Source organism: Coloeus monedula (genome assembly GCF_965178545.1).
Source record: "Coloeus monedula genome assembly, chromosome: 13".
In the NCBI taxonomy this organism is placed as follows: domain Eukaryota; kingdom Metazoa; phylum Chordata; class Aves; order Passeriformes; family Corvidae; genus Coloeus; species Coloeus monedula.
The window spans coordinates 815146-839932 of record NC_138793.1 but is presented as its reverse complement, the minus strand read 5'-3'; the positions used below and the strand labels follow the sequence as shown (position 1 = coordinate 839932).

The window sequence follows — 24787 nt, the reverse complement described above, 5'->3', positions numbered from 1 at the left end:
TATTGAAGTGAGAAGCTGTTGAAGCTTGCAACGTAACTGTTCAGCTCTCTTCTATAACTTTTGCCTTGTTTGCCAAGGAGTTGGTTTTCCACCATCAGGACAGCCAGGGCCTTTTTTATAGAACAGCTTTATGTCAATGAATGACCAACATGTGTGTGTAATCCTGTGTCGCGGGTTCGGTTTGCTAACCGGGCGGAAACACCAATTTAGTGTAGTGGTTTGGTCCAAAATACTCATTACTGTTTATCTGCTGTGAGATAAGAATTAGGAGAAATGCAAAGCAGGCACCAAACTTGAAAGAATATAAAGAAGTTTATTAACAACTCTAAAAGAGGGAAGAAAAAAAATTATACCACCTTCAGAACTCTCCTCCTCCCCCCACCTTCCTCCCTTCTCCCACTGACAATGTGAAAAAACAACCCTTAAGATGTTCAGTCTGTTTACCACTTCCATAATAACCTTGTTCAGTCCATTTAGAAAGAGAAGTCTCTTCTTGCTCATGCTATGAAAACATTATCACAACGAGCCAGCCGCCCACTTCCAAATATTGTTCAGTCCATTTAGGAAGAGGAGTCTCTCTGCCTGCGTGTGAGTCCTTTCCCCCGACTTGCAGCTTTTCCCGCAACTGCTTTCGAGGGTCCACTCTTGAAGTTTCTTGGGGTACAATTTTAAGGTTGAGCCGTTCAGAAACAAAAACAGAGGCCCTTCTCCTTCCCTGGGAGCAAAGGGTCTTCATCATCTTCATCATTAAGACTATCTCTGGAAGCATCTCTAGGTACTGAGGTTTTCTCCTTTCCCGTTTGGAGCAAAAGTCCTCATCTGGTTCATCTCTAGGGACTGAGGTTTTCCCCTTTCCCGTTTAGAGCAAAAGTCCTCATCTGGTTCATCTCTCCCTGTCCAAACTTCTCATGAAATTACAGCTGCGTCAGCATCTGCCTATCTCGGCGCAGGTGCTTTTGCTTACGAGTTGAACACTCCACCCCCCATATCTTCATGAAATTACAACAGGATACTCTGATATATCATAGCTTCACAACAGAATTTCAGCTTTAAGCATCTCCTCTCTCTCTTCCCTCAGGTTTTCAGCTCTTCACAGCAGTAAAAGGGTTAATCTCACCTCGGCCTTGCAGCTTTGCAGCTGGAATGTTGAATTTTTCTTATCGCAGTGGAGAGGGGGGAGAGCCGAGCCGCTCCGGCTGCCCACGGCAAGGCAGTGGGGGGGGTTCCATGGCTGGAACAGGTCCATGGCTCCAGGATGGCCGTGGCCCGGCCCGGCCTGGCCCAAGCAGGGCCTGGCCGGGCCCGCTGGCCCCCACACGGGGCCCGCAGCCACCTGTCCCAGCACCGGAAACGAGAGAGAGCTTGGAGGGGGAGTTTGCCTATTCTTAAATGTGGATCACAGAGGTGTTCACAACTTTAAGTGGCTTAGAGAATTGTCCATATTCAAACTGGCCAGCTGATAGGTTCTATCAGTTCCCAGAGGAAACTGTAAGCACCCCTTAGCAAGGACGCCCCTTCCGGGACTATGCTTGCTAACCTATGACATCCTGATACTTCATGAGATTAAGATATGAAAAAAAAGGGTGGAATTGGTATTTTTGAACTTCACTGCCATATACTTTCTTTTGTTAATATTAGCAGTAGCTATTAAGGTGGTTTAAAGTTGATAGAATTGTGCTCCATGAAGCTGTGTCATGTGTTCATTGCCTCAAGATATGTGTAATTCAGCACTCACCCCTCTGCAACTGCTCTGAAAGCCCAGCACTCTACAAGCCCAGTGATTTTGTTCTTAGTTTGTGAATGTTTGAAGGAGGCTGAAGGAGCCTAATAAAAGGATGAGTCAGTAGAAGTGACCCAGTGACAGTAACAGTAAATATTCTTTGCTAAGCATTTAACACATTGTAATGTTACAATACTAATGTAAATTTTATATGTGCAGGATAGAGTACCCTGGTGTTCCTTATTTCTGTGTGACATTACAATTTTTTGGCTCCTATGTTGTGTCTTCCTAATGATGACAGTAGACATGAGTTATAGTTGGTATTTATGTCTTTAAAGGACACCATCAACTTGATCACTGCATTTCTGTCAATATTTTGTATTCTACTGTCTCTTGTTGTATGTCTCAAGTAATACTACAATATCTGAAAGGTATCAGAGGAACATTTTTGTCTTTGCAGCTCATTTACTTTATATACAGTGAATATTGATGAAATTGATATCAATGTGGTTATGAGGAAGAAAAAAAAGACAAATAACAGTAATCTAACACCTCTTTTTAGATATCCAGTGTCTTAGCTTTGAAGAAGCCTGCTGTACTTCTCACTTTGGTAAGTCATATTCTGAAATTTCTTCAGTAAGGATACCAGTTTATGCAGCATTTGTTTGCACTGTCATTCTCTGTTTTTTCCTCCCCATCTTACACCAAATTTGAAGTCACCCATGTATAAAAATCTAGTCTTCTAGATTTTTAGATTTGTAGCCTCTGGCCTCATCCAGTCTGCATTCTGTCTGCCAAAAGCTGTACTGGTTTTCTGGTAAAACATGACAAGCCCATTGACCATGATGGCCTCCACCCTATCTACCCTGACTTCAAACTCCTTTTTCCTTTTATGCTATTCTGGTCATGTCATGAGCATGTTTGGGCTTTTCTGTGGGAATCCCACAAGGATTCAGGGAATATTTTTTCTGCACAGAGTGGTTTAGTAAGAACAGCTTGTGGGAGGAGCGAGGCAGTATCAAATGCCTGCTAAATATTTTGAATGGTGCTTGCTTATTTCTTTGGAAGAAGGATGAACAAATGGAGGTGAAGACTGCGAGTTACTCCTTCCCCATCACCTCTCTCCCAGCTGCTCCCCTGCTTTACAGGTGTTTTGTAAACTCTCACTAGCTGTTTTATTGTCTCCAATCTGTGTAGAAATTCTTTGCTGACTCTGAGATTTCCCTTACAGCAAATGCAGAGGCAGCTTCTGGATTTCTTGTTTTCCCATGATAGAGACCAGGCAGAAATCTTAACAAAAAAAAGTCCCTCTTCAGGAAGTTACATGGCCTCAGATCTGAATTCTTTATCCACTAAGAACAGAGGCCCTAAAGAGTTTTCAGTCTTTCTTTCGTTTATATTTGTATACACACATATACCCTTAAAAGATGCCCCTATGGCTTAGCTTCATGTTCTTTAAGAGAAATGAGGGAAATGGAATGTTTCACCATCTTGTGCTTCTTACTGTGCATTTCTTCACATGGAGTTGTTGGGTAGTTATCACTCTAGGAGTATCCTGTTGTAATCAGGAATTTTCACATAATTTTTGGCTGAGAGGAGGGTGCTGTGGTGCTTTCACATTCCTCCCACTGCCATGAAGAAGTGTTCAGAGAAGGGAAGAGCACTTCTCTGTCTGCTGCTGAATGGAAACCTGGTCCTCTCCTCCTCTGGTCTCATTCCAGATACAGAACTGTAATGCTGCTCTGCAGGGTTCCCCAGACTCATGTCAGAAGTGTTCATCTGCTGTGTGGCAGCCAGAATACTCTTGCTTATGCTGCTTGCTTGAATGGAAAGCTGTAGGGGAGCTGCAAGCAAATTTAAATAGTAACATTGCCGGGCAGGGCACAATAATTTATTTTAATATTAAATTACTTTAAAAGAAAACTTGCCTATTTTTCATTCTCTTGCCCTGTATAGTTATTTTACAGGTCTCACATCTCCCTCTCAAGACATAAGGGCATTAGAAATGGAAGTTTGTCTTTTTCTTAAGCAGCACATCCTCACCTGAGTTCTGTGCTGGTCTCCTATGGAACTGATTATTTCTTATACTGGACTGTGTTTGATCAAACAGTTGGGGGCTTTTTATTTATAGTGATTCAGGTAAACTTATGTGTAAGTTTTCCCAAATACTTACTGCAATCAAGTTCTCCCCATGATTTAAATTTTAAATACCCGTGTTTGGCTCAGAGTCATAGTATTTTTAATCTTTTTCCTCCCAGCGTGGTGTTAATACTGATAGTGGAAATGTCTCCAAAGAAGCTTCATTTGAGGGGATCAGCCAGTAAGTGACACGGCTTTTTTGTACATTAATTGTTACACAGTTATGTTGAATTCATTTTATATTTTAAATTATCTTTTTGCTCAATGGCAGAATGTTGAATGGCAGATCAGATGCCAAACATTTTATTTCCATAGAAATTTTGATGCATGTTTCTAATGACTTGAAATACAGTTGGGTTTTTTTTTTTCTGAAATCTCTTTTGCATCTAAATTAATCCAAATTATCTCTTTGTCTGTGTTTACTGTAGCTATTTAAAACCAAATAGACCCGTCCTCATACATCCATTTCCACTTTGGGGATTGGAATATTTCATTTTCAGATTGCAGAAAAATTAATCTTTAAGAGTAGCCTCTTTCTCTTACTGATTTCCCTGCACATTATTAATCTAGATATTAGGGACTCTGGTATGCACAGTCTTCTGAAAAAACGTTACATTACAGGTGTAAAATAAAATCACAAATCACAAAAAAAGGAATAATCATTCCTCTGTCTAGATGTGATCTTTTAGTGTCCCTTAATGCTGTCTTTTTATGAAGTTTGGCTACTAGTGGGGTGAAAATGTCTTCCTGCATGCAGTATTTTGAAAGTGCAGTAATTAGAAATACATCACAGCTTGCTCTGGGATGTGAGGATGGTGGCCTCAATTTTTAATGAAATACAACTATCTGTTCTGTATGATATCTTTAAAAGGAGATAATTTTCTGTTTTAGCTCAAGTGTATGGCAAAAAAGAAATATACCTCCCTTATTAAAAAGTGTGTTAAACAGTTGTGCTGAGATGTTGAGGCCTTTTTTTATGATCGTTGACTCCAGTCACCCCACTATATTTTTCTCCATTGTCCTCTGTCAACAGCATGTTCATTCTACAGTGAAGATGGTAATGCACAGAATTTGCTGCAAGTCTGGGTGCTCGTTTGTATAGTCTGAGCATGCTTTTGCTGGGATCTTGACATTTTGTGTCAAGTGATCTGGAATCTGATTTCATAATTACTTCGTTTTCCCCTCTGTATCCTAAATGGGAACTTAATGATTGTGTCGGAGATGTTGGGAACAAGGTGCCAGGCATTTAGACAGCTTTTGCTGCCCACTGACTTAAGTATGAAGTATTCTATAATACATGCAAGTCACTTTTAATGAGTGTTTGGTGTCCTTTCTGCTGTTACAGCCAGTGTGAGTTCTGTTGCTTTGTCCAAGTAGTTAGTCATCTTATGCTCTCTGCATTCAAGTGGACTCCCCACTGCCTGTGTGGAGCAGTATCTCCTGTTTTATCCGATATACCTCCACATGAAATATAAACAGGTATTAACTTCATCAGCAGTTCTGTATTGGAATGATGTACAAAAGTCAGTTTGAACTACCAAAACCCCCTTTTCTACCCTGAATTTCACTAAACTCTGTTTAAAGAGTTCAGTTAGTAGCCCACTCACTAGTCAACATTAAGCTAGGAAACCACTCCATTTAGCACTTCGTTTGAGATTTTAATAGAGCATTTCCTACAACACTTAATGATATTGAAGCATTGGCTTCTCAGTAGTAAATATGTTGTCCATGTACTCCAGAGGGAGTGCTTCTCTATTCCTAGCAGGGATTTCCAGCTGTTTAGGAGATATTTCTCTTTTGAGACTTGGCACATGCTCATCCCTCTCCACCCCTAAGCACTAGGTCATTCATTTTGCTGCCTTTGATGGGTCTGGTTGGTGCCTTCCCCTCCCAAGCTCACAGTATGGAAGAGTATGCATTGATTTTGGTTTTGGATCAACTCCCCTCTTCTGACAGATACTGTGCCTTCCTTTGATCTCCCTGATTCTGTTTGTGTCTTCTCCTGGGCTCTGGTGAGCTTGTGCTTGGTCCATGTGCCGGGGGTAGTTGGTGGTCTGGAGGACGGGGCGAGCTTCCTTTTAAGCTCTGCTCAGAATTTTGTAACGCTCTGTGTAAGCCAGTCCATTTATGTTTGTTGTCATTACAGACCCAAACCAATTTCAACATTCCTGCTTGTCTACCTCTCCTGTAGCAAATGTTTCCTTTATAGAAAGATATATTTCAGATGTATTGATTGTTTCCAGAGGATTACACTCACAGAGTTTATACCCAACAATGTGTTCCTTCAAACTGTGCTCCCTCCTGCCTGCCTGTGACTGTGCCTTGCTGGCTCTCAGTTCTTGGCTCAGCTGGGCTCTGCCCTGGCCATGATGCTCTATTTTATGCCTGATCTCCTGTTTGTTTTGTTTTCTGGCGACCTGGCCAAGATCTATTTTCTTGCTAGGACCCTTTTGTGTTTCTCCTGCTCCCATATGTCTTTTTTCTCCTATGTGGACCTGGCCCAGTGGGGGGTGGGGGCCGTGGAAGGTGTTTCATGGTGGATAATAATGAAAATCATGTCTAATTTCCTGAAAAGGTGAATCTCACTCTCTTTGCAGGCTGTTCATCTGCTTCTATCAGAAGCTGTATTTTTCTTGCCCTAGTGATGTTGCTTCCCTGCCTTATTTTTTGACCTTCTGAACTTCTTGTGGAACATTATTATCTAAGTTATTTGGTTAATTTTTCTACTGTCATAAATAGTCATTTGAGACAAAATGACTACTGTGGTCGTGGGTTATTCCTGTGCCCAGAAGATCACCCTGAGGTTATTTTTGTCATGCTAGCAACAGCCAAGCTTGATTCTATCCTGGTAGTATAGAGCCTATACTGGTGAATTATTTAATGGTTTCCATTAGTTTATGGATAGCTCTCTCATACAGCAAGGGATGTTGTCCTTAAGAAAAGCTGGTCTGTTGCTGCAGGCTGTGGGAATGGAGGCCAGGGGTACACAGAAAGCTGCCCTGCTCAGCAGAGGGTGGTACTGGGGGTCAGTGGGGGATCAGCCCTGGGACAGGGGCTTGAGACAGGAGACCTGGACTGTTTCCTGATGCTGCTCCTGGTGACTCCCCTCAGGTCAGTTCTGTTTGCAGCTCTTCAGAATCCTGCAGAAGTGGATTTCTCACTTGCCCCAGAAGGCTTAAGTGTAGAAGGCAGATTTCTAAAGTAGTTCTAGTGCTTTCTTTTCTGGAAATACATATTTCTATTTACTAACAGAGGCCAGTTCTGTGTTTGCAGGTCTTTTTCATAATTCATGAATCCATCTTTCAGGCTGGAAAATGTGCAGGATTTTTAAAAATCTGTTTATGTCAGTTATGTAGCCCTTGTAAAAATGCTTTGAGAGGGTGTGACTCACCATATAGAAAATGGATTTTGAACCTGTAGGGTTGAACAGTAATGTGCCTTATACTTTAAAACACTTGAATAAATCTTTGCTCACTGTATTGGCAGGGTTTTTTTCATCCTCAGAGTCAATTGAAGTAAATGATGGACAGTTTAAGCAATGTACCTAATGTTTAAAGTTTGGCAGTGAATTCCTTTTTTCATATTGCATAGCCAAATCAGTTCATTAGGACAAAGACTCTCCATGTTGAAGAAGAGGAGAAAATTCTAACATTGTGTATGGATATGTTTTAGATTTTTATCGCTGTAGACACACAGTGTATTCATTAAACTGACAAAAAGAGGTCTCATTATACAGTGCTTTTATATGGGAGGTGTAGATTTCTAGGGTTTTTTTAACTAATGAATTTGTCTTGCATGTGAAAGGACAATGGAGTATGAAATCAATTTGGACATGCCTTAAAGTGTAGTATTTCTTAGTTCTGCATTGATTAAATGGGAGCATTAATATGTACAGATTGCAACTGTAGCAAATGCCAATTTGTTTTCTTCCTCAAGACCACATATCTTATCATCTAAGTATTGTCAATTTCCAAATTGCAGTAAAATGTAGAATTAGATTGTGCTGCCTAATCCTCTTAACATTAGGGTAGTACTTGTTTTGTTGTTTGCTGTCTAGTGAGATCAAAACTTTGCTGGGAGGCCACAGCTGGGGGATTTTTTGTAGGGGTTTGTGCACAAATTACATGAATTAAACACCATTTGTATACTCATACTGTTAATGGTGAAAAGCTCTTACAGTTGAGGTTAACCAGTAACTTTTAGGATGTGGTTGGTTTGTTCAGCTGCACTGTTGGTAAATGTCCTGGTTCTGGCCAGGACAGGGTTAATTTTTTGCAGTGGCTGGGAGGGGGCATGGCCAGGACCCAGATGTTGTTCTGTACCAGCTCATGTCAGTGCTGGGAGAAAGAACTCCCTCTTGCTTTGGAGAAGAAGGGCGTTCCTTCCTGCAGAGAAATGTGGTGGGCAGAATGGTCCCATTTGGTATTTTGTTTATTGTCAAGGGCTTGTCCATGTAAATCTTTTCTTTGCTACTTTGACTTACACCTTTTGTATACCTTATTTTGTTGCTGTTTCTGTTCATTTTCTTATCTCATTGCCTTTTCCAGAAAATTATTCTTGTCTCAACCCATGATCTTTGCCTTTTGTACTTCACTTGGAGGGGGAGAGGAAGAAAGTGGCACTGTGGTTCTAGTGGGAACACTAAAGAAAGAAAACAGGACTACTTTTGAAGGACTCTTCTGCTCCAAAGACTTGAAAGTTCACCACTGAACAGCTACGGGACCCTGTTAAAGTGATAAAATCTGTGATGGCAAAAATGCTGTGGCCTTTCCAGAGAGGCACAAAGTTATGCAACATGATGGGCTCTGGCTACAATTTATCAGACCCTGCTCACTAGATCACTAGACAGCACCCTCAGGGGGAGGAGGAGGAGGAAAGCAGAGCAACAGGCAACTGCAGCTGAGCTGGAGGAACAACCCGTGCCAGGAGCAGTTGCACCTGTACAGAAAAAGAAATCCAAGACAATCCATTTGCTTAGTGAGGGATGAAGAGGAAGCAGGGCTCTCAGAACAGGAGGAAGAGGCAGAGCCAGAGATAATCACCCGATCCCTATCTGCAGGTGAGGTGGCAGGTGTGCAAAAAGATTTCAGCTGCAGTCGGGAGATCCCCTGGTGACCCAGCAGTTCCAGTGCTGGGATATTGTGGCTCATGGTATGGAATCAAGGAGTGAAGCCAAGCAGCTGAGATCCCTGTCCCAGGATGTGGGATTCACCAGGGGATTAGAAAAAGAACAGAAACTCAGCCTCTGGAGTCAAGTCCTGTCAAGCATGAGGGAAAGGTATTCTCTCAAGGATGGTCTAATAGTGCAGAGAGACAAGCAGAACACCATGGAGCAAGGTGTACCTGAGAGAATTAGCTGTGCTGGAGGTACTCTGTATAAATAACGAGCAGTCCCCTGTAAGTCCAGATGACATCCAGTGTACACAACCATGTGGCAGAAGTTGCCATAGAGCATGCTATTGCTGTGTGCCAGCTCACTGGCAGTGAGGTCATGAAATACGAACAATCAGTGGATAATTTGGTTATCAAATGCAAGCTATATGAAAAAAGTACCTCTTACATGCCGTGGTTCTGCATCACATCTGTGGAAAGACTATCCAAGGATGTCCAACAATTTGAAGAAATTTAAAGAAGTGTCCCATGCCCTGCCAGTACAGACCAGTCCCTGGTAAGTGCTCCCCTGTGCCAGAGAGAGAGGACACACCATGATGTAACCTGTGGTTTTACCTGCATGATCACAGAGAGGATGTGGGGAAGTGGGATGGAAACCCTGCCTCTGCCCTGGGAGCACGGGTACGTGAGTGGAGAGGAGGAACAACCACCACAGGAAATTCTTCAAGGATAAAAGCAGCTCCAGTTTCCAGTGGGCAAGTCCTCAGACAGAAGGGCTGATGTTACTTCTGATTAATTGGCACTGAAGCACAGCTCCTTCTGGCACCCCAACTGCCAGTGCTGGGCTGCATGTTCAGAGAAGTCCCTTCCACACATCCTGGCCCTGATGCCATGTGGAATAATCTCACACAGCGAGCTTGAATAGGAAACCCCAATTGCCCAGGGATCTTGAAAGTTACCACGAACTGGCCTGAAGCTGAAAATTTCAGATTATCATCATAAGAGGAGGAGAGGGGACGTGCTGAGGAGGCCCCACCACATAATCAGCTACCAGGAAAGGAAAAGCGATGCCCTCTCTTCGCTGCTGTATCATAGAGATACACTGAAAATGGAAAGCTGCTGTATGGAGTCCTACGTGATGAGTCGCAAAAGCTCTTGAGGGACAAGGTGGATCAAGTCCGGTTGCAGAGCTGAAAGCCTCCAGATGGCCTTGGATAGCACTGAAACAGAGAAATGGCCAACACTACCTCTACACTGACTCGTGGGTGGTGGCAAATGCCCTGTGGAGGTGGCTGGACTGATGGGAAAAGATCAATTGGCAGCACAGAGGGAAACCCATCAGGGCTGCTGAATTGTGCCAAGACATCACTGCCTGGGTAGAAGTCAAAAGTCCTTCATGGAGGGCTGCCAAAGGACATCAGCAACAGACAGGTGGATTGGGCTACCCAGATTAAAGTGTTTCAGGTGGATCTGGACTGGCAACAGAAGGCTGAGTTATTTCTGGCTTGATGAGCCCATGACACCTCGGGTCATCAGGGAGGAGATGCAACCTCCAGATGGGTTTGTGATTGAGGGCTGGACTTAACCATGGACACCATCTCCCAGGTTGTCCATGACTGTGAAACGTGCACTGCCATCAAGCAGGGCCAAAGGGGTAAAGCCTCTGTGGTGTGGGGGACAATGGTGAAAATATAAATAAGGGGAGGCCTAGCAAATCAATGACACCATGCTCCTACCAAGCCTGCCAAGGCAAGCACTGTGTGCTGACAGTGGTGGAAACAACCACGGGATGGCTGGAGATGAATCCTTTGCCTCGTGCTGCTGCTTGCGGCACAATCCTGGGCCTTGAAAAACAAGTCCTGCGGTGACATGGCACCCCAGGAAGAATTGAGTCAGACAGTAGGACTCACTTCTGAAATAGATTCATGGACACCTTGGCCACAGAGCGTGGGACTGAGTGGGTGTTTCATATTCCCTGTCATGGACCAAGCTCTGGGAAAGTTGAACGGTGCAATGGACTGTTAAAAACCACACTGAAAGCAATAGGTGGTGGGACCTTTAGATATCAGGATCTACATTTACTGAAGGCCACCTGGTTAGTTTTCACTAGAGGCTCTGCCAATGGAGCTGGCTCTGGTCAGCCAAAAGCTCCACGCACCGTAGCAGGGGATAAAGTCCCTGTGGTGCATATGAGAAATGTGTTAGGGAAGGCAGTGTGGATTTATCCTGCCTCAGGCAAAGGCAAACCCATGTGTGGGATTGCTTTTGCTCAAGGACCTGGGCGCTCTTGGTGGGTGATGCAGAGGGATGGGGAAATATGATGTGCACCTCGAGGGGATTTGATTTTTGGGTGAGAACAGTTTGTAATGTTGAATTGTATAATATTGGTTGCTGAATGACACTGTCACTGTGTGCCATTACTACCATGGACAGTGAGTATGGATTGCTCAGATAGCAGTCGTGAGCTCCTGGTGCAGGAACCAGCAGACAGCACACCAGCTCTCCCGACCTGGATGACATCTAGGATACAAAGAACTCACAGCCGTGGACCCAGATGATGTTTGCACCACTTCATGTCGTTGCTGGGGCTGGGAGGAAGGGACTCTCTTGCTTTGGAAGAGAAGGGAGTTCTTTCCTGTGGAGAAACATTTTGGCAGAACAGTCTGGTGTTTTGTTTATTGTTGGGTTTTTTTCCATGTAAGTTGTTTGTCTTACACCTTTTCTTATTAATATTTTTGCTGTTACTGTATGTTTTCTTATCTCATTGCTGTTTCCAGTAAATTGGTCTTACCTCAACCCATGATCTTTGCATTTTGTGCTTCCAGTTGGAGGGGAAGAGGGAAAGTGAGTGGCAGCGATAGCGTGGTTTTAGTGAGAGCACTAAATTGGAGAATACTGTTCCTAAACCACAACAGTAACCAAAATGAAGCGTAATTTAAGTCATCAGCCTTAGAAGTCTCACAGTTATAAATAGGTGGCCTTGTGGCCACTCACACAGGACCCACAGCTTCCACAGGATGAGTGGAGCTGAGACAGTTCTGTCCTTAATCTTTGAGTTCCTTGGGAAAGTGACCTACAGTATATTCTCCTGCACATATGCATTGATGCTGTGTCTCAGAGGTCTAACATCTTTTCTAGTTGGCATTACATCAGAAAGTCTGTCTGTCAGGTGAGAGGGAGAACTTCTGTTCAGCTGATGACCTCCTGGCTCTTTTCCACCCACCAGCACCCTCCTGATTAAATCCTGCTGCCTCTCTGTGTGTTTAATGAGCTTCCCCAATTGACAGCAAACCAGAATTTTAAAGAACTGCCACATAATAGGTGGTCCCAGCCAGTAAGACTTGGATTTCTGGCAGCACAAAGACAGTTCAAGAAGAGCCTTTATGGCCAGGAACGATAAAATCTGGGGATTTTGGCTGAAATGGCTTTTCTAAAAGAGTGAGCTGCTGTAAGCCTACATCAGTGTACAATTTCCCCCCTTTTCTGAATGCTCAGGTGGGACAGTCGTCTTTTATGAGGTTCATGTTTGGCTCATTTGATTTGCTTTTGATTTCATCCATTTGTGCTTGTGGTTAAAGTGATCTTGTCAGTTTTTTGAGATGTGGATTTTCAGAGTCAAAGTCAGCTCCTTCTGTAACTGGCCTTCCCTGTGCTTTGTTTTCTTTTGTTACTTCCCAATAACCATAGTTTACTCTTATTTGCATAGAGCTGGTGTTGGACACTCCAGTGCTGCACCGTCTCCTTACATTTGCCTTCATTGATCTGTTTTCTGTCTGACATACTGATGACATTATTGAAAGGTTTTGTGTCTGTTGTTACAGCTCCAGCATAATTCTGTGTCTTGGTTTTCTGTGGTGGTGCCAGTTGGTATGTTCTCTAGCCACACAGGGAGCTCAGGATTTTGCCTTGTTAGAATATTCGTTGGTTGATTTTGCTATGTCATTCATATATTTTCTTCTGTAAAAATTGGTACTGTCTCTTCCATTCTAGAATTATTTCTGCATTGGTGTACATAAGTGATAATTTTTGAGATGGTGATGATTAAATTGAAAATATGCCCTTTTGGTACTTTCTTGTTTCCAAGTGACAAATTTTACTCTACAATGATGCATTGTTCTGTGGCTGGTGGGTGGCTTTTTGTCTTGTTTTTCCAGTGATTTCTCATTAATACCCATAATATTGAATACCATACAGCTTGACCTTGTTGAATGTTGTAATAAGTTTTTGTTTTGTATCTTGGAGTAGGAATACAGCGCTATTACCCTTTTCCATATTAGGGTTTTATAAGTTTATGAGCATCTGTTTCTGAAAAAGAAAAACACAGGGGTTTTTTCTGCTTTCTCAGGACACAGGAAAACCCTTATACAATTAGAAGTGACTTCTAAGTAATTTTTTTTAATTGGATTTGTGCTTTCATTGGTCCCTTCTGAGGTATAAAGAATGGTTAATAACCTGGAATGGATTTAGTTTTTTCCTTTAAAAATGTGGGAAAATGAACTGTTGCCTCACAACATTCTTTTGAAGAACTGTTGGGAGCCTTGTAGCATTTTAATTCTCTTAAATACCCTAACAGGAGAGCCAACAGTCCTGAGCAGACAAAAATATCTTTGATGCAGAACACTCCTTAGGCCTTTAAACTGTAAGCAAAAAACCCCCTTTAACAATGCTTGAAAATCCATTTGTGTTCCACCTAATTACTCAGCTTCTGACTCTATCTGCCACTGTAGTGTTACTGTTTAGAGAGCCTCAAAATCATTCCAAGAATACATGAATTACTCATGTAGAAAATAAACAGAAAAATAGTGAAGTGTCAGAGGCCAAGGCGAGTTGGAATCTTCTGCTTTGCGTCTTCTGTAGATTGGAAAAGACACGGAGGGGTCATTTTCCTTTTCACCATCTAAGCAAGCTTGTTTATCACATGGCCACCTTCTGTGCATGCAAAAGTAGGAAGGCATGAAACAAAGGATGAAATCTGCAATTCACTGTGCTTAATTTCATTGAAGGGTGTTTGAGGAACAACGTAAAAATCACAATAATTTGGAAGAAATGTCTGGAGGTCAGTCTGGTCCACCCCACACTCGCAGCAATGAACTGGTTACCTAACATTTTACCTTTGTCAAAAGAAGTGGAATAAGTATGTCTCAAGCATACTGTTACACTGGGTTCTGCACAGTCTCAAAATGATGTATCTGGTTTAGTCTCATGTATTTCAAAATTAGATGCATTCTTCTCACTGGGTTCTCTGTTGAATTCCCATACAATACTTGTTTTCACTTTACTTCCTCAGAGAAGACATGGTTAAAAAAAAAGAAAGAGTAAATATGTAGTCTCTGCTGTTGTGTCTGGCTGCTTTTTAATATTAGTGTCTTTGGGTTTTTTTAGATTTAATGTGAACAACAAAATCCTTCATCCTGAAATTGCAGAATGGTGAGTAACATAAAATCTTTGAGTAGTGTTGAACATGCTTATACTGTACCATTGCTTCAGAGAGATTCCCTCAGCAGAAGCCACCTACTTACCACAGGAGTTTCAATTTTGATTTCATGTTACAGACTGGAAATAATATACAAATGTAATAATAGGGCTGGGTAACAGCATTGAAAACGAAAGAATTTATTTAACATTTCTTAAGCATTGTATCTGGATACACATTCTGTAGGATGTGTTAGGGTTTAAGTCACATTCATGTAAATATGAATTTGTATGAATGGGAAACAAACTGAGGATAATTTATATTCTAGCAACAGAAATAAAATGTAGATCAAAACTCTGTCTAAACAGGTAGTATTTAATTAGGTGTTGTTTCTTCTCCAGGATTTATTTTAACAGCCTTAATTTTGTTGAATTATTATTCATATAACTGTACTTTGTAATTCTTGGGGAATTTTGCTGTAGCCTATGGGAAGCAGACAAACTAGATGTGTGACTAAGTGCAAAGCTACTCCATTTTACTAGTTTTCTTCCTGTGGTCAACATCACTGACTTTCTGATTGCTGATTGCTCCATAACTAAGGCTATCTAGTTTTCCATTTAGGAAATTACTGAAGAATGAACATAGTGGATTTTTGTTAATGAATTAGGTTTCTATCTAAGCTTTTTTTGTGTGTATTAATATAGAAATGAGGAAGCAAATCCTTAGCTAAGACAGATAAGCTTAAAATCTTAAAATTCAGAACACAGGTGTACCCTCTGACTACCACTGTTGTAGCGTATTGTATTACGTGCTGCTACATACGATGTTTTTTAATGTTTGTTTTCTGCATGTATGCTGAGAACCACCTTTTGTCTTCATCTACAGCTAATTGCCAGCTTGAAAACTGTGGCTATGTTTTTTGACCGTCAGAGTGATTTCAGAACATGTAGAATTATTCAAAGGTCACATATCTGTTGTTGCAGATGTTTTTCATTGCTTGGCGTGACATAAAGCTGTAAAAGGGAAGTGGGAAGCGGGGAAGCTTTGTATAGACATTGTTCCACCCCTGAGTCATGGATGGGCCTGGAGCTGTGTGGTAGTGGACTCCTTGCTACTGCTGATGAGTGTAAGGGGGACTAATGTTTAGATCTTGCCTATTCTGTCCTTCTAGAATTCGTGCCCTTCCTTTTCCTAAACAGAGAAGTTATGTTATAGGCTTGCTTTCTGAATTTAAAAGGGGTGAGGAAGAGGACCTGGAGGTGGCCCTGACTTCCAAGCTTTGCTCTGTAGACACTGCAGGACAACGGGGACAGAGGTGGCAATTTTAGCTGCAGAAGGCTTTGGAGTAGGGCTACAGACTTTTTCCCAAGGTAGCTTTCAGGTTGTTTCCATCCACCTTACCAAGGTATCACTTGATAAGTTTTTCTCCTCTGTGGTTTCAATTAAAGGGTGATTAAATCTTCTTTAGGAAGCTCAGGTATGGACAAACATAAGGTCGGTGCCCTGGAGGTTGTACTGAGAGAGGTGAAGCATTGAGGCAGTAGAAAGGCAGCACTTGGAGCTGGGGTAGAAAGAATTGTCTCTTCAGTGAATTGTGAGTGACAGCCTGGAATTCTGATTTAGTTCTTCCTGCAGCCTCATGGAAGAGGGATCCTTGTATGCACCTTCCCTACAGCTGGCTTTCAAGGAAAAGGAATTCGCAGTGAAGAAGAAGTTCAGATTTGCATTCAGAAATATTTTAAAAGGTTTTACTGAGTTTGGTGGCTTTCATTTTAAGTCAGAAGTAAGTTAAAGAAGGTTGTTGGGATTTAAGTGTCTGGTGAAATTAACATGTGAATGATAGGTTATATCTATTAAAGCTTACTAAAGTAGAAATCTTCTTGGAATGTCAAATTACTGGCCAAGAAAGTTTCTTTGGAAAGCAATATTTTTAGAATTAAGAAAATTTTCCTTTTAGGAAGATGAATTCTTTTGGGTTATATCCTGGGGTAGGAAATTGCATCCTTTGAATCATCTCCTTTCAGGGATGCATTTAATTTCAGATTTGGCAAGCTCTGAACTACTGTATTTTACATGATACTTGTCAGAAAAACTTTGCTCTATGCCATGCTGTCAAACTGCCAGCTGGAGGTGAAATGGCTGAGCTTTCTGAACCAGCCAGGGAGAACTGGGAGCTACAAAAGGCAACTCTAGTATTATACAGTCTTCTAAGAAAGTGCTGAAAAAATGGTTCAGTACTGACAAGGAGTGAAGTGTTTGTGGTTAAGGATCTGTTGCCTTGCTTGCTTACCTTTCCCAAAATCTCAGCATTTTCTGACTTGGTATGGAACTTAAGGATAAAACAGAGGAGAATTCAACCTTACACTGGATTTCAGCAGTTTGCAGATGGTGTTTTAATTTTTTTTTTCATTTTATGGAGAGTGTTTATTTCCAAACAAATTTTAAAAGTTTAAATTTAAAGGCTTCCACTGCAAGTTTCATAGTGAATGGCTATGCTGAGTATTGATGTCAGAGTTTTGAAAAGAAAATGTCGTATAACAGAAGAAAAAATTTGAACTTGTCCAAATGATCTCCTTAGTAATCAGAAGGAGGTTTTCTGACACCAACACTTAGCCAAATGACCTTTGGTTCCTGTATTTTGCCAGTGTCTGTCTATCATAATCGTGGTGGTGCTAGAAGTCAACATTTAGTAATGTGCAGCTCTCTTTGTGCCTGTATATATTGTATTTTCCTGTAATCTCAATGAAAATGGGGTTTGATAGTTTTATGTGGAAGATTTCCTATGTTCTGTATTTTGCATTATTTTGATGGAAAGCTATAATTATTTCTTTGTGAAAAGTGATCTGCATGTTACTGTCTTAAAGCTGTGCATTTGCTTTTTGTGTTTTCAGAGGTTTTTCTGTCTATGTTGTAAACCTCTTAACATTTTTTTGAACTCCTGTCTTTGGTGTTCATGCACCTGTCTTTCAGAATTGTACTGTGATGCCTCTCCTTTGCATATGTTCATTGCTATGTTTGCTGGCTTTGATGCTAATTCAGTTAGCAAGTTTTTATGCATTGCAGAAGAGCATAAATTTATAAACTGTGGTAGAGAAATTTCTATAAATAAAATGTGGAAAGGTAACAGCAGAGGTGAGAAAGGGTAAAGATAAGGCAGGACTGTGAAGTCTGTCTACATGGGCATCATCCTTACTTATTAGGTGGTCTGTAAATCTAGTATTTCCAGAAGGGAAAGGAGGAGTGGGCGTTCCCAGGAGTTTTCCATATATGCCACAGAAAGGAGACATTAAGGTTGCACACATGTACTAAAAACCAGCAAAACAAGCCAGCTGATAAAACACTGATCTGGTAACTGGAAACAAATACTTCTGGCAGCGTTATCAGTGCTGCAGAATGCACATAGAGAACCAATTTGTGTATCTTTGAGGAGAGCACTGGTTTAGAAAAATACAGTTGAGTTATGTGAGTTTCAGCCTCATAATTGCCTCAAATTCTATATGCTCTTGACTGCTTGATTAGGTCATGCATGTAATTTGGTATCCAGAAATTTAAAATGCCCAAATGCAATTTCAGGATTGAAATGATACTTGTTTATATTAAAGTTTCTCTCTCCTGTTGGGTGACGGACATGTGAAAAGACCAGCTGCTCATATGGCCAAGTGGAAATAAAAGCAGAAAATCTGTGTAAAAGGAGAATGAGGAAGAAGAAATGGTTTTACACTGGTAAAATGAGGAAAAAGAAAAAAAGGTTAAAGTTTTAGGTCAGTCCTGACAGTCAGAGATTTGTGCTTCTCTTTCACCTAGATTACACTGAGTGCCCCCACTGCTCATCTGAGGAATTACATGTGGAATCTGTACGTTTTGGCAATACCATTAGCTGGAGCCTGGAAATTATTTGTTCCCATTAAAACATTAATGCATTAATGCAGAGGCTGTAACTGGTCCAAGAAGTGTTTTTAATAGAATGTTGAAGTTCACATTCATGAATAAAGGTGGGATTTTCTCCTATCCTTATTTTGGAAGTGGGGGAAAACATCATGGGAACTGTGGACACTCATCACATGCAAGATTGCCCTGAAGTGCCTTTTTGCTTTTTGCACTGTCAAAACAGTGAGAAGGTGGTGAAATACATGCTTTTCTACTACCCAGATATGCTGTGGGGACTCCATCAGCAGTACCACTGTAACATAGGAGCCCAGGAACTATTTTGGTGTCTGATGAAGTTGATCATGTTACCTGCCCATTTGTACCTCCTCCCTCTCCTCCCTTCTGGTGGTTGGGCAGTGGTTTTTGTTGGTCTCAGAATGACTAAATATTTTCTGTAAAATATTTCAGTGCCTGACCTTGTGTAAATGAAGGGATTGCATTGCATAAATAGTCAGTCTGAGCCTGAGCATGAATTTCTATATTCAGATACCTGAGAAGTTGCAATCTAATACAAATTTGATCCTGAAGCCTTACGCCTACATCAAGGGAAATGGTTTCTAATACTGTTTGCACTTGCTGTGCAGCAGTTACTAGCTTGTATTACTAGCAGAGTCCAACAAAAAGATTAGATAGCTGAATTATGAAGCAACCTATTTTTCGGGCAATTGCAGAGCATGGATATGTACTGTATATTGAAAGTAATATGGAGGCACATCAAACAAATATTAAATTACACTGCTAGCACATGCAGGCTTCCAAGGAACAGGATTTAAAAGAAAAAATTTAAAAATCTATAAGCCTTTGCTACCTCATTCTAACTGGAATATATTTGAGCCACTCTTTTTTTATGTCTTGGCTGAAAGACAGGAGCAGAAGTTTGTTTCCTCACTCATTGTCAGCAGGTTTTATCATCCCAGTATATTTTTTTCACCTGGGTGTGCATTTTAAAACCTTGTACTTCTCATTCTCGATTGCATAGTGATTATTTTGTGTCATATTCCAATTAACTGAGAAAAATTCCCCTCTGCAGTGTTTCTGTTTGTAAAAGCATTTTGATTAATACCAGGATTTTACAAAGGTACCTTTACTCTTACCAGAAGAGTTGTGTTTGAAGGGGAGTGGCTGTGCTGTAGTAACACACCGTCTGTGGGAAATGCTGTAATCTCACATCAGACGCACCCATGGCTGAGAAACCTGTTTCTGGACTCATTAAAACAAACTACAGAGCAGAAATACCCTAAATAGTTTTCTACAGCAGTGTGAGGATGAGCGTGTTACAATAAGAAGAGGGGTCTTGGTGGCAGTTTCAAAGTATAACAGTTACGGTTCTTGGTAACTGCTGCAAACTGTGGAGTGCAGCTCAAAAATATGATTGAAATATTTCCATGCAATTCAATAGGTGTTGTTCTGTACTTTGTAAACAGTAAGTATGTACTTCACAGCTGCCTTTGAGATGGGCATGGAAAATACTAGGAATTCAGTTTGTGTAACAGTGGAAGGGGTATGTGGTGTTTAATAGAGGTTATGGAACTGTGTCTGCTTTACTGTTCATGTCACACTAAATAGCTGCTTTTATTTGAAATACATGATAGAAATACATGTAGTAGAGAAGCGTTAAATGGTGCATTTTTGAGATGAGTTCACAAGAGAGTATCAAGTCACATAAACATACACAAATTCAGTATCTCATAAGGCACAAAGAGTAGGATGGGGTTTTTAGGGCATTGGTTTGCTTAGGGTTTTTTTGTTTTTTATTTTCCTTCAGAGGCATGTGAAAGAATGGACATCATGGCTGTAATTACTGCTGCTTTGGTTTCTGAATTTCATGGTTTGGGTTTTTAATACCAAACAAAAATAGCATTTTTTCACACCACCCCCACCCACCTTTTGAGGTATTGCAAATAGGAGGGAGTTGCAACTGTGCTGAACAGAAATTTTGGAGCTCTGGGAATTTAATTATGTAAAATAGTTTCGAATTGTGTTTAAAAGGAAATCAAGCATGCTTGTAGAAATGTTCCATTTGAAGTAGTGTTAGAGTCATCACAAATGCAGAATTGCCTTGGTTTTCTTCCTAATGTATTGTAGAATGAGTTGAAAAAATATTGGTTGAACCACTTGTTTATAGGTATTAAATAGGGCAGGCTGATGTTTGAAATTCTTGTGACTTCCCTTTGTAAGATTGTTTTGCTAATGCTGAATCAATGCCAACAATACTTTGCTGTCATGAATACTGTAATAGCTGTTTGCTCTTGAGGTGTACTTGATCTAATCTTATTACAGGTGATACATATTATTTTCAGGGTTTTTTCATTTTGTATTCTTAAGCTGTGAAGTTGCAGCCTAACATGCTATCTGTTCTTCTTCTCTTAAAGTCGTGTCATTAAGACAGACATGGAGTTGGAAGTTCTGCGCTACACCAATAAAATCTCCAGTGAAGCTCATAAAGAGGTAATGGATCCTTTACTGTTAATAATTTTTGCTCTTAGTGTACCAGTGGTACTCAGAAAATGTCCCCAGCAACCCAGAATTGCTTAGTAATAAAATAATGGAAAGGCAGGATAGAAATAAGAGGATAATATCCTCCTATTGCAGCCCTGTAATATACCTTGTATTGTCCTTGAACTCACTGGTGCTTCTGTGATCTGTGAGAAGTGAAGTGTGCGTTTGGGGAAGAGCTGGAGCCTCAGCAGAAGGAGGTCTGCTTGCAGTCTGTCTATTCTGTGTGCACAAATACGTGTATAATGATGGAGAAAGAAAAGACCAAGGTTTTTCAGGCCCATGTGCAGCTCTGAAAAGTTTACCCAGCAGGTAACTGTCTACAGATCCTGATGGACTGGGGAAGTCTTTCCATGCACAGTGTAGGACAGGGAAAGGATTCCTCAGAGTGGGGTATGTCCCTGGGGCAGTGCTGAACCCTGCTATTCTGTTGCCATACCAGTGTGGCAAAACAAGTCCAGGCTCTCAGCAAGGCTGCTCAGGTTGGACCTGGCACTGTACCAGGGGAGCTGTACTGGTCTCCTGGTGGTGATGATGAAGTTAAATTGGGTATCAGTCCTGCACTCCATATAGAGATGCAGATGTGCTGTGAGTTCTGAGAGTGGTGATGGCCAGAGGGAGCTTAGGTAAAACTGATGAGGTTACTTACCCAGCTGTTGTCTTGGCTCCTGATCCTCAGGTATCTGAACTATGATGTGAAGGAATGTTTTAAAATTAATATTGTAAAATTGAAAACTCAAGGGATAGGCATTTTGCATTCACACTCCTTACTTTTTCATCATCCTTGAATAATCTTATCATACCTGAAAGTAATTTTTTTTTGTAGAGCAGCTGCCTAGAACTTCTGTAATACAGAAACAGACAAAATTTTCTTTGCAAATCTGAGAACAAGGATCAGATTTATGACTTATAAACCGGTGTTAACTCCAGTAGTTTTCTGTTGATTCGGATTGCAAAGTATGAAAGACTCTCCCATTGTAGGATAATCCACTTCGTAGCTTTGTTTTGCCAAAGTAGAACAAAAGGATTTGCTGCCATGTTCACAGAGCTTTCACAATTAAACATTGGTATTTTGGTGAGCTGCACTTCATTAGAATATAGTAGTTTGGCAATTAAACTTGCTTTATTGTTGGAGACTGCAGGCATTCTCAAAGATTAAACAGTGTAGTTTTAAAATACATCTACTGATGTAAATTTAAATGAAGTACAGAAGATATTTTTGTAATATAGGTTTCTCTGGAGATAGTCATAAAGCATAAATTTATAAATATGAGATTCCTTTCTGCTATGATGGTCCCATGCTAATATGTATCTTCCAGGTAATGAAGGCCGTAAAAGTAGGAATGAAAGAATACGAGATGGAGAGGTAAGAGTTCTTACAGTAATTACAATAAAAAGGAGAATATCTCTGTAGTAGGGGGAAAAGCAATAGCTGAGACAATCCAGTATCATGGATTCAGCTGGACTGTGAGCTCATTGCTGTTTGAGGCCACTGTAAGCATTATTTTGTTATTTTGAGGTGGTACTTCATCTGTTTCAAACGTGCATTTGATGGGGGTGATTATTTTTTGGTTAAGTGTAGCATATCTCTCTTCCTGGAGTTACAGTTAATTTACAGAAGTTGTATGAAATAGCTGTTTTCATTGTTTGAAGCCATCCAGTAAAACAGTGTTTATGGTTAAACATTTAGTCTGGTTATGCTTAGAAGACTGCATGTGTGGGTGTTTAAGAGTCTTATGAAAGGCTGTGTTCAATTACATTTTGTCTGCAATTACAAGCCAGCAGTACCTGTACTTAGCCTGTGCAAGGAGCTCATCTCACACGTGTAATGGGTGCTCTGTAGCTGCTGAGAAGTCAATGAGAAAGCAGCAGATCTCTTACGTTGAAGAGAACGAGCTGTACAGGCATCCATGAGGGGTTTGGCTGGTCCTAGCTGATACAGTAATGATGAGTCTAGATCTAAGGAAAACATTGCCTCCTCTCTGGAATCAATATTTACATTAGATCATCAGCATTTATCTTATAAAGCATGGTTTTGATCATCAAGTCCATTTATTTTTAGTTTGTACACGGTATTTTCAATTTTCAAAGTATTTGCATAATGAAGAAATAGAAAATACCAGTCATATGTCAGTTACTGTTGTTTCTTGGCAGTAATTTTTCAAAGGCTTGTAAGCAGGCTAGAGCACCACCCAGGGAAGGGAATATAAAGAGACCACAATATTTGTCATCAGGATTTCAAGGTAGCTCAAAAGACAAATAAAGCCTGTAGAACATATGCAATATGAAGAAGCTAATGTTACATTTAAGCAGTTTAAATTTCTGCAGATACTATAGGCTCATGCCTGTAATTTGTCAGTGCTTCAAATTGCATTTACATATACCACCAGGTAATAGAAAAATAATATATTGTTTACATTCTGTCTTTATTTATTAACTTTGTGTTCGTGTTCCTTTTACTCACTGGCCATGCTATACTTGCTGATAGTGAAATTTTGCCTCTGGAAGTCATTAGCAATCAAAAATTTCCATAGAGCAGAATTTGTTCCCAGGTGCTTTTAAATGTCATGATCCTGGCAGTTTGATTTAAACATCATACAACAAATATGAATATAAACAGTCTTCTCTAAGTCTACACGGTATATTACCTTTTTTCTCCAGGACTTTCATTCTTCCCTGGCTAGCTCCTTCCATACACATCAACCTTTTGAAAAGATTAGTTCTCTCTATCAATTGAAAAAAAAATAAATTAGGCTGCTATTACACCTATTTAAAATTGCCTTCTATTCTTCCATACCTCTTGATAGATTACACATCTTGAAAGAGTTTGAAGTTATTTAGCTAATGAAAGAGGTCTTGGCAGACTGCTCTACTGTGTCTGTCTTGGAGACTATAATTAGAACTTCAGTTTCTTTTACTGTTGGAATTCATCCCTGCACCCATTCCTTTAGGGAAAAAGGGCCCTACAAATGTAAATCCTGTCTGCTATTCTTCTGTCTGCTAGGAAGAATAATGGCAGAGATCCCAAAAGCAATTAAAATTTTCTGTTACTGGATGTAGTACATAAGTGTTGCCTTTTCTTTGTCCATTTGGATAAACCCTGGTAAATGATTTTGAACCAGTACTGTGTTAATACTGAGATATATAAAAAATAAATGCATTTAACTGCAACTCCAATCAGCCCCGACTTCTTTTTTGGTTTGATATTATTTAACTTTAATGTGTGGTTGGTTGACTTTAAGGAGACAGCCAGGGCAGTTATCTACAAACAGTAATTCACAGCATGTGTAATTGCATATAAAGTCATTTTGGTAGGTCAGATTCTGGGTTTTCTCTGAAGCAGTTTGTTTAGTGCTTGTGCTTATCTCATGTTTAATTAATCTTCTTTAATTAAAGGCTTTTAATTATGAAACTGCTCTGTAGTGAGTATATTGTTAAAAATATAGCAAAATGGTACAAGAAATCCCTTCAGCTTGAGAAGTATGTGAATAAAATCTGTGATTTCAGCAAAGTTGTTTAAGTGTGCATATATAGACAAAAATGTTTTGTGTGTATATATAAGCACACCAAAAGTACTAATTAGGACCTACAGTCATCTGTTTCAGAGTGCTCTAAAGGCCTGGAGATAACTTCTCTAGATCAGTGTTTATCAATTTCTAGATTTCATCTGTGTACCGTTTACCAAATGAAGTGTGGAATCCTCTGTGCATTTCCTCATTTGTTCCCTTTTTATTAGAAAGAACATGTTTAAGATTGGGGTGGCTGCTTGGAATTGTCAGTTTGATTGGGGAGTGATGAGAAAGTGTATGCTGTAGGAACAGGCAAGTGACTTCCTGCATCATGAGTTCTGGACACACAGCTGTTGTATGCATCGCCCATTTTTGGGGGGGTTTATCCTCTTAATAGCACTGAAGGTGCTGTTGTTACCAAATGCCTGAAATATCAGAATAAGACTCTCCAGCACTAATGTTGTGTTAGAG

General features: G+C 40.5%; 1 protein-coding gene across 1 annotated transcript in view; it reads left to right on the top strand.

The window, feature by feature from the left end:
- PEPD (peptidase D) overlaps positions 1-24787 on the top strand; it is a 146990-nt gene that overhangs the window by 24367 nt on the left and 97836 nt on the right. The window contains exons 5-9 of the mRNA XM_082290292.1: positions 2283-2330; positions 3979-4040; positions 14354-14398; positions 20684-20759; positions 22127-22173. Coding sequence (XP_082146418.1) covers positions 2283-2330; positions 3979-4040; positions 14354-14398; positions 20684-20759; positions 22127-22173 — 278 coding nt within the window. The remainder of the gene's footprint in view (positions 1-2282; positions 2331-3978; positions 4041-14353; positions 14399-20683; positions 20760-22126; positions 22174-24787) is intronic.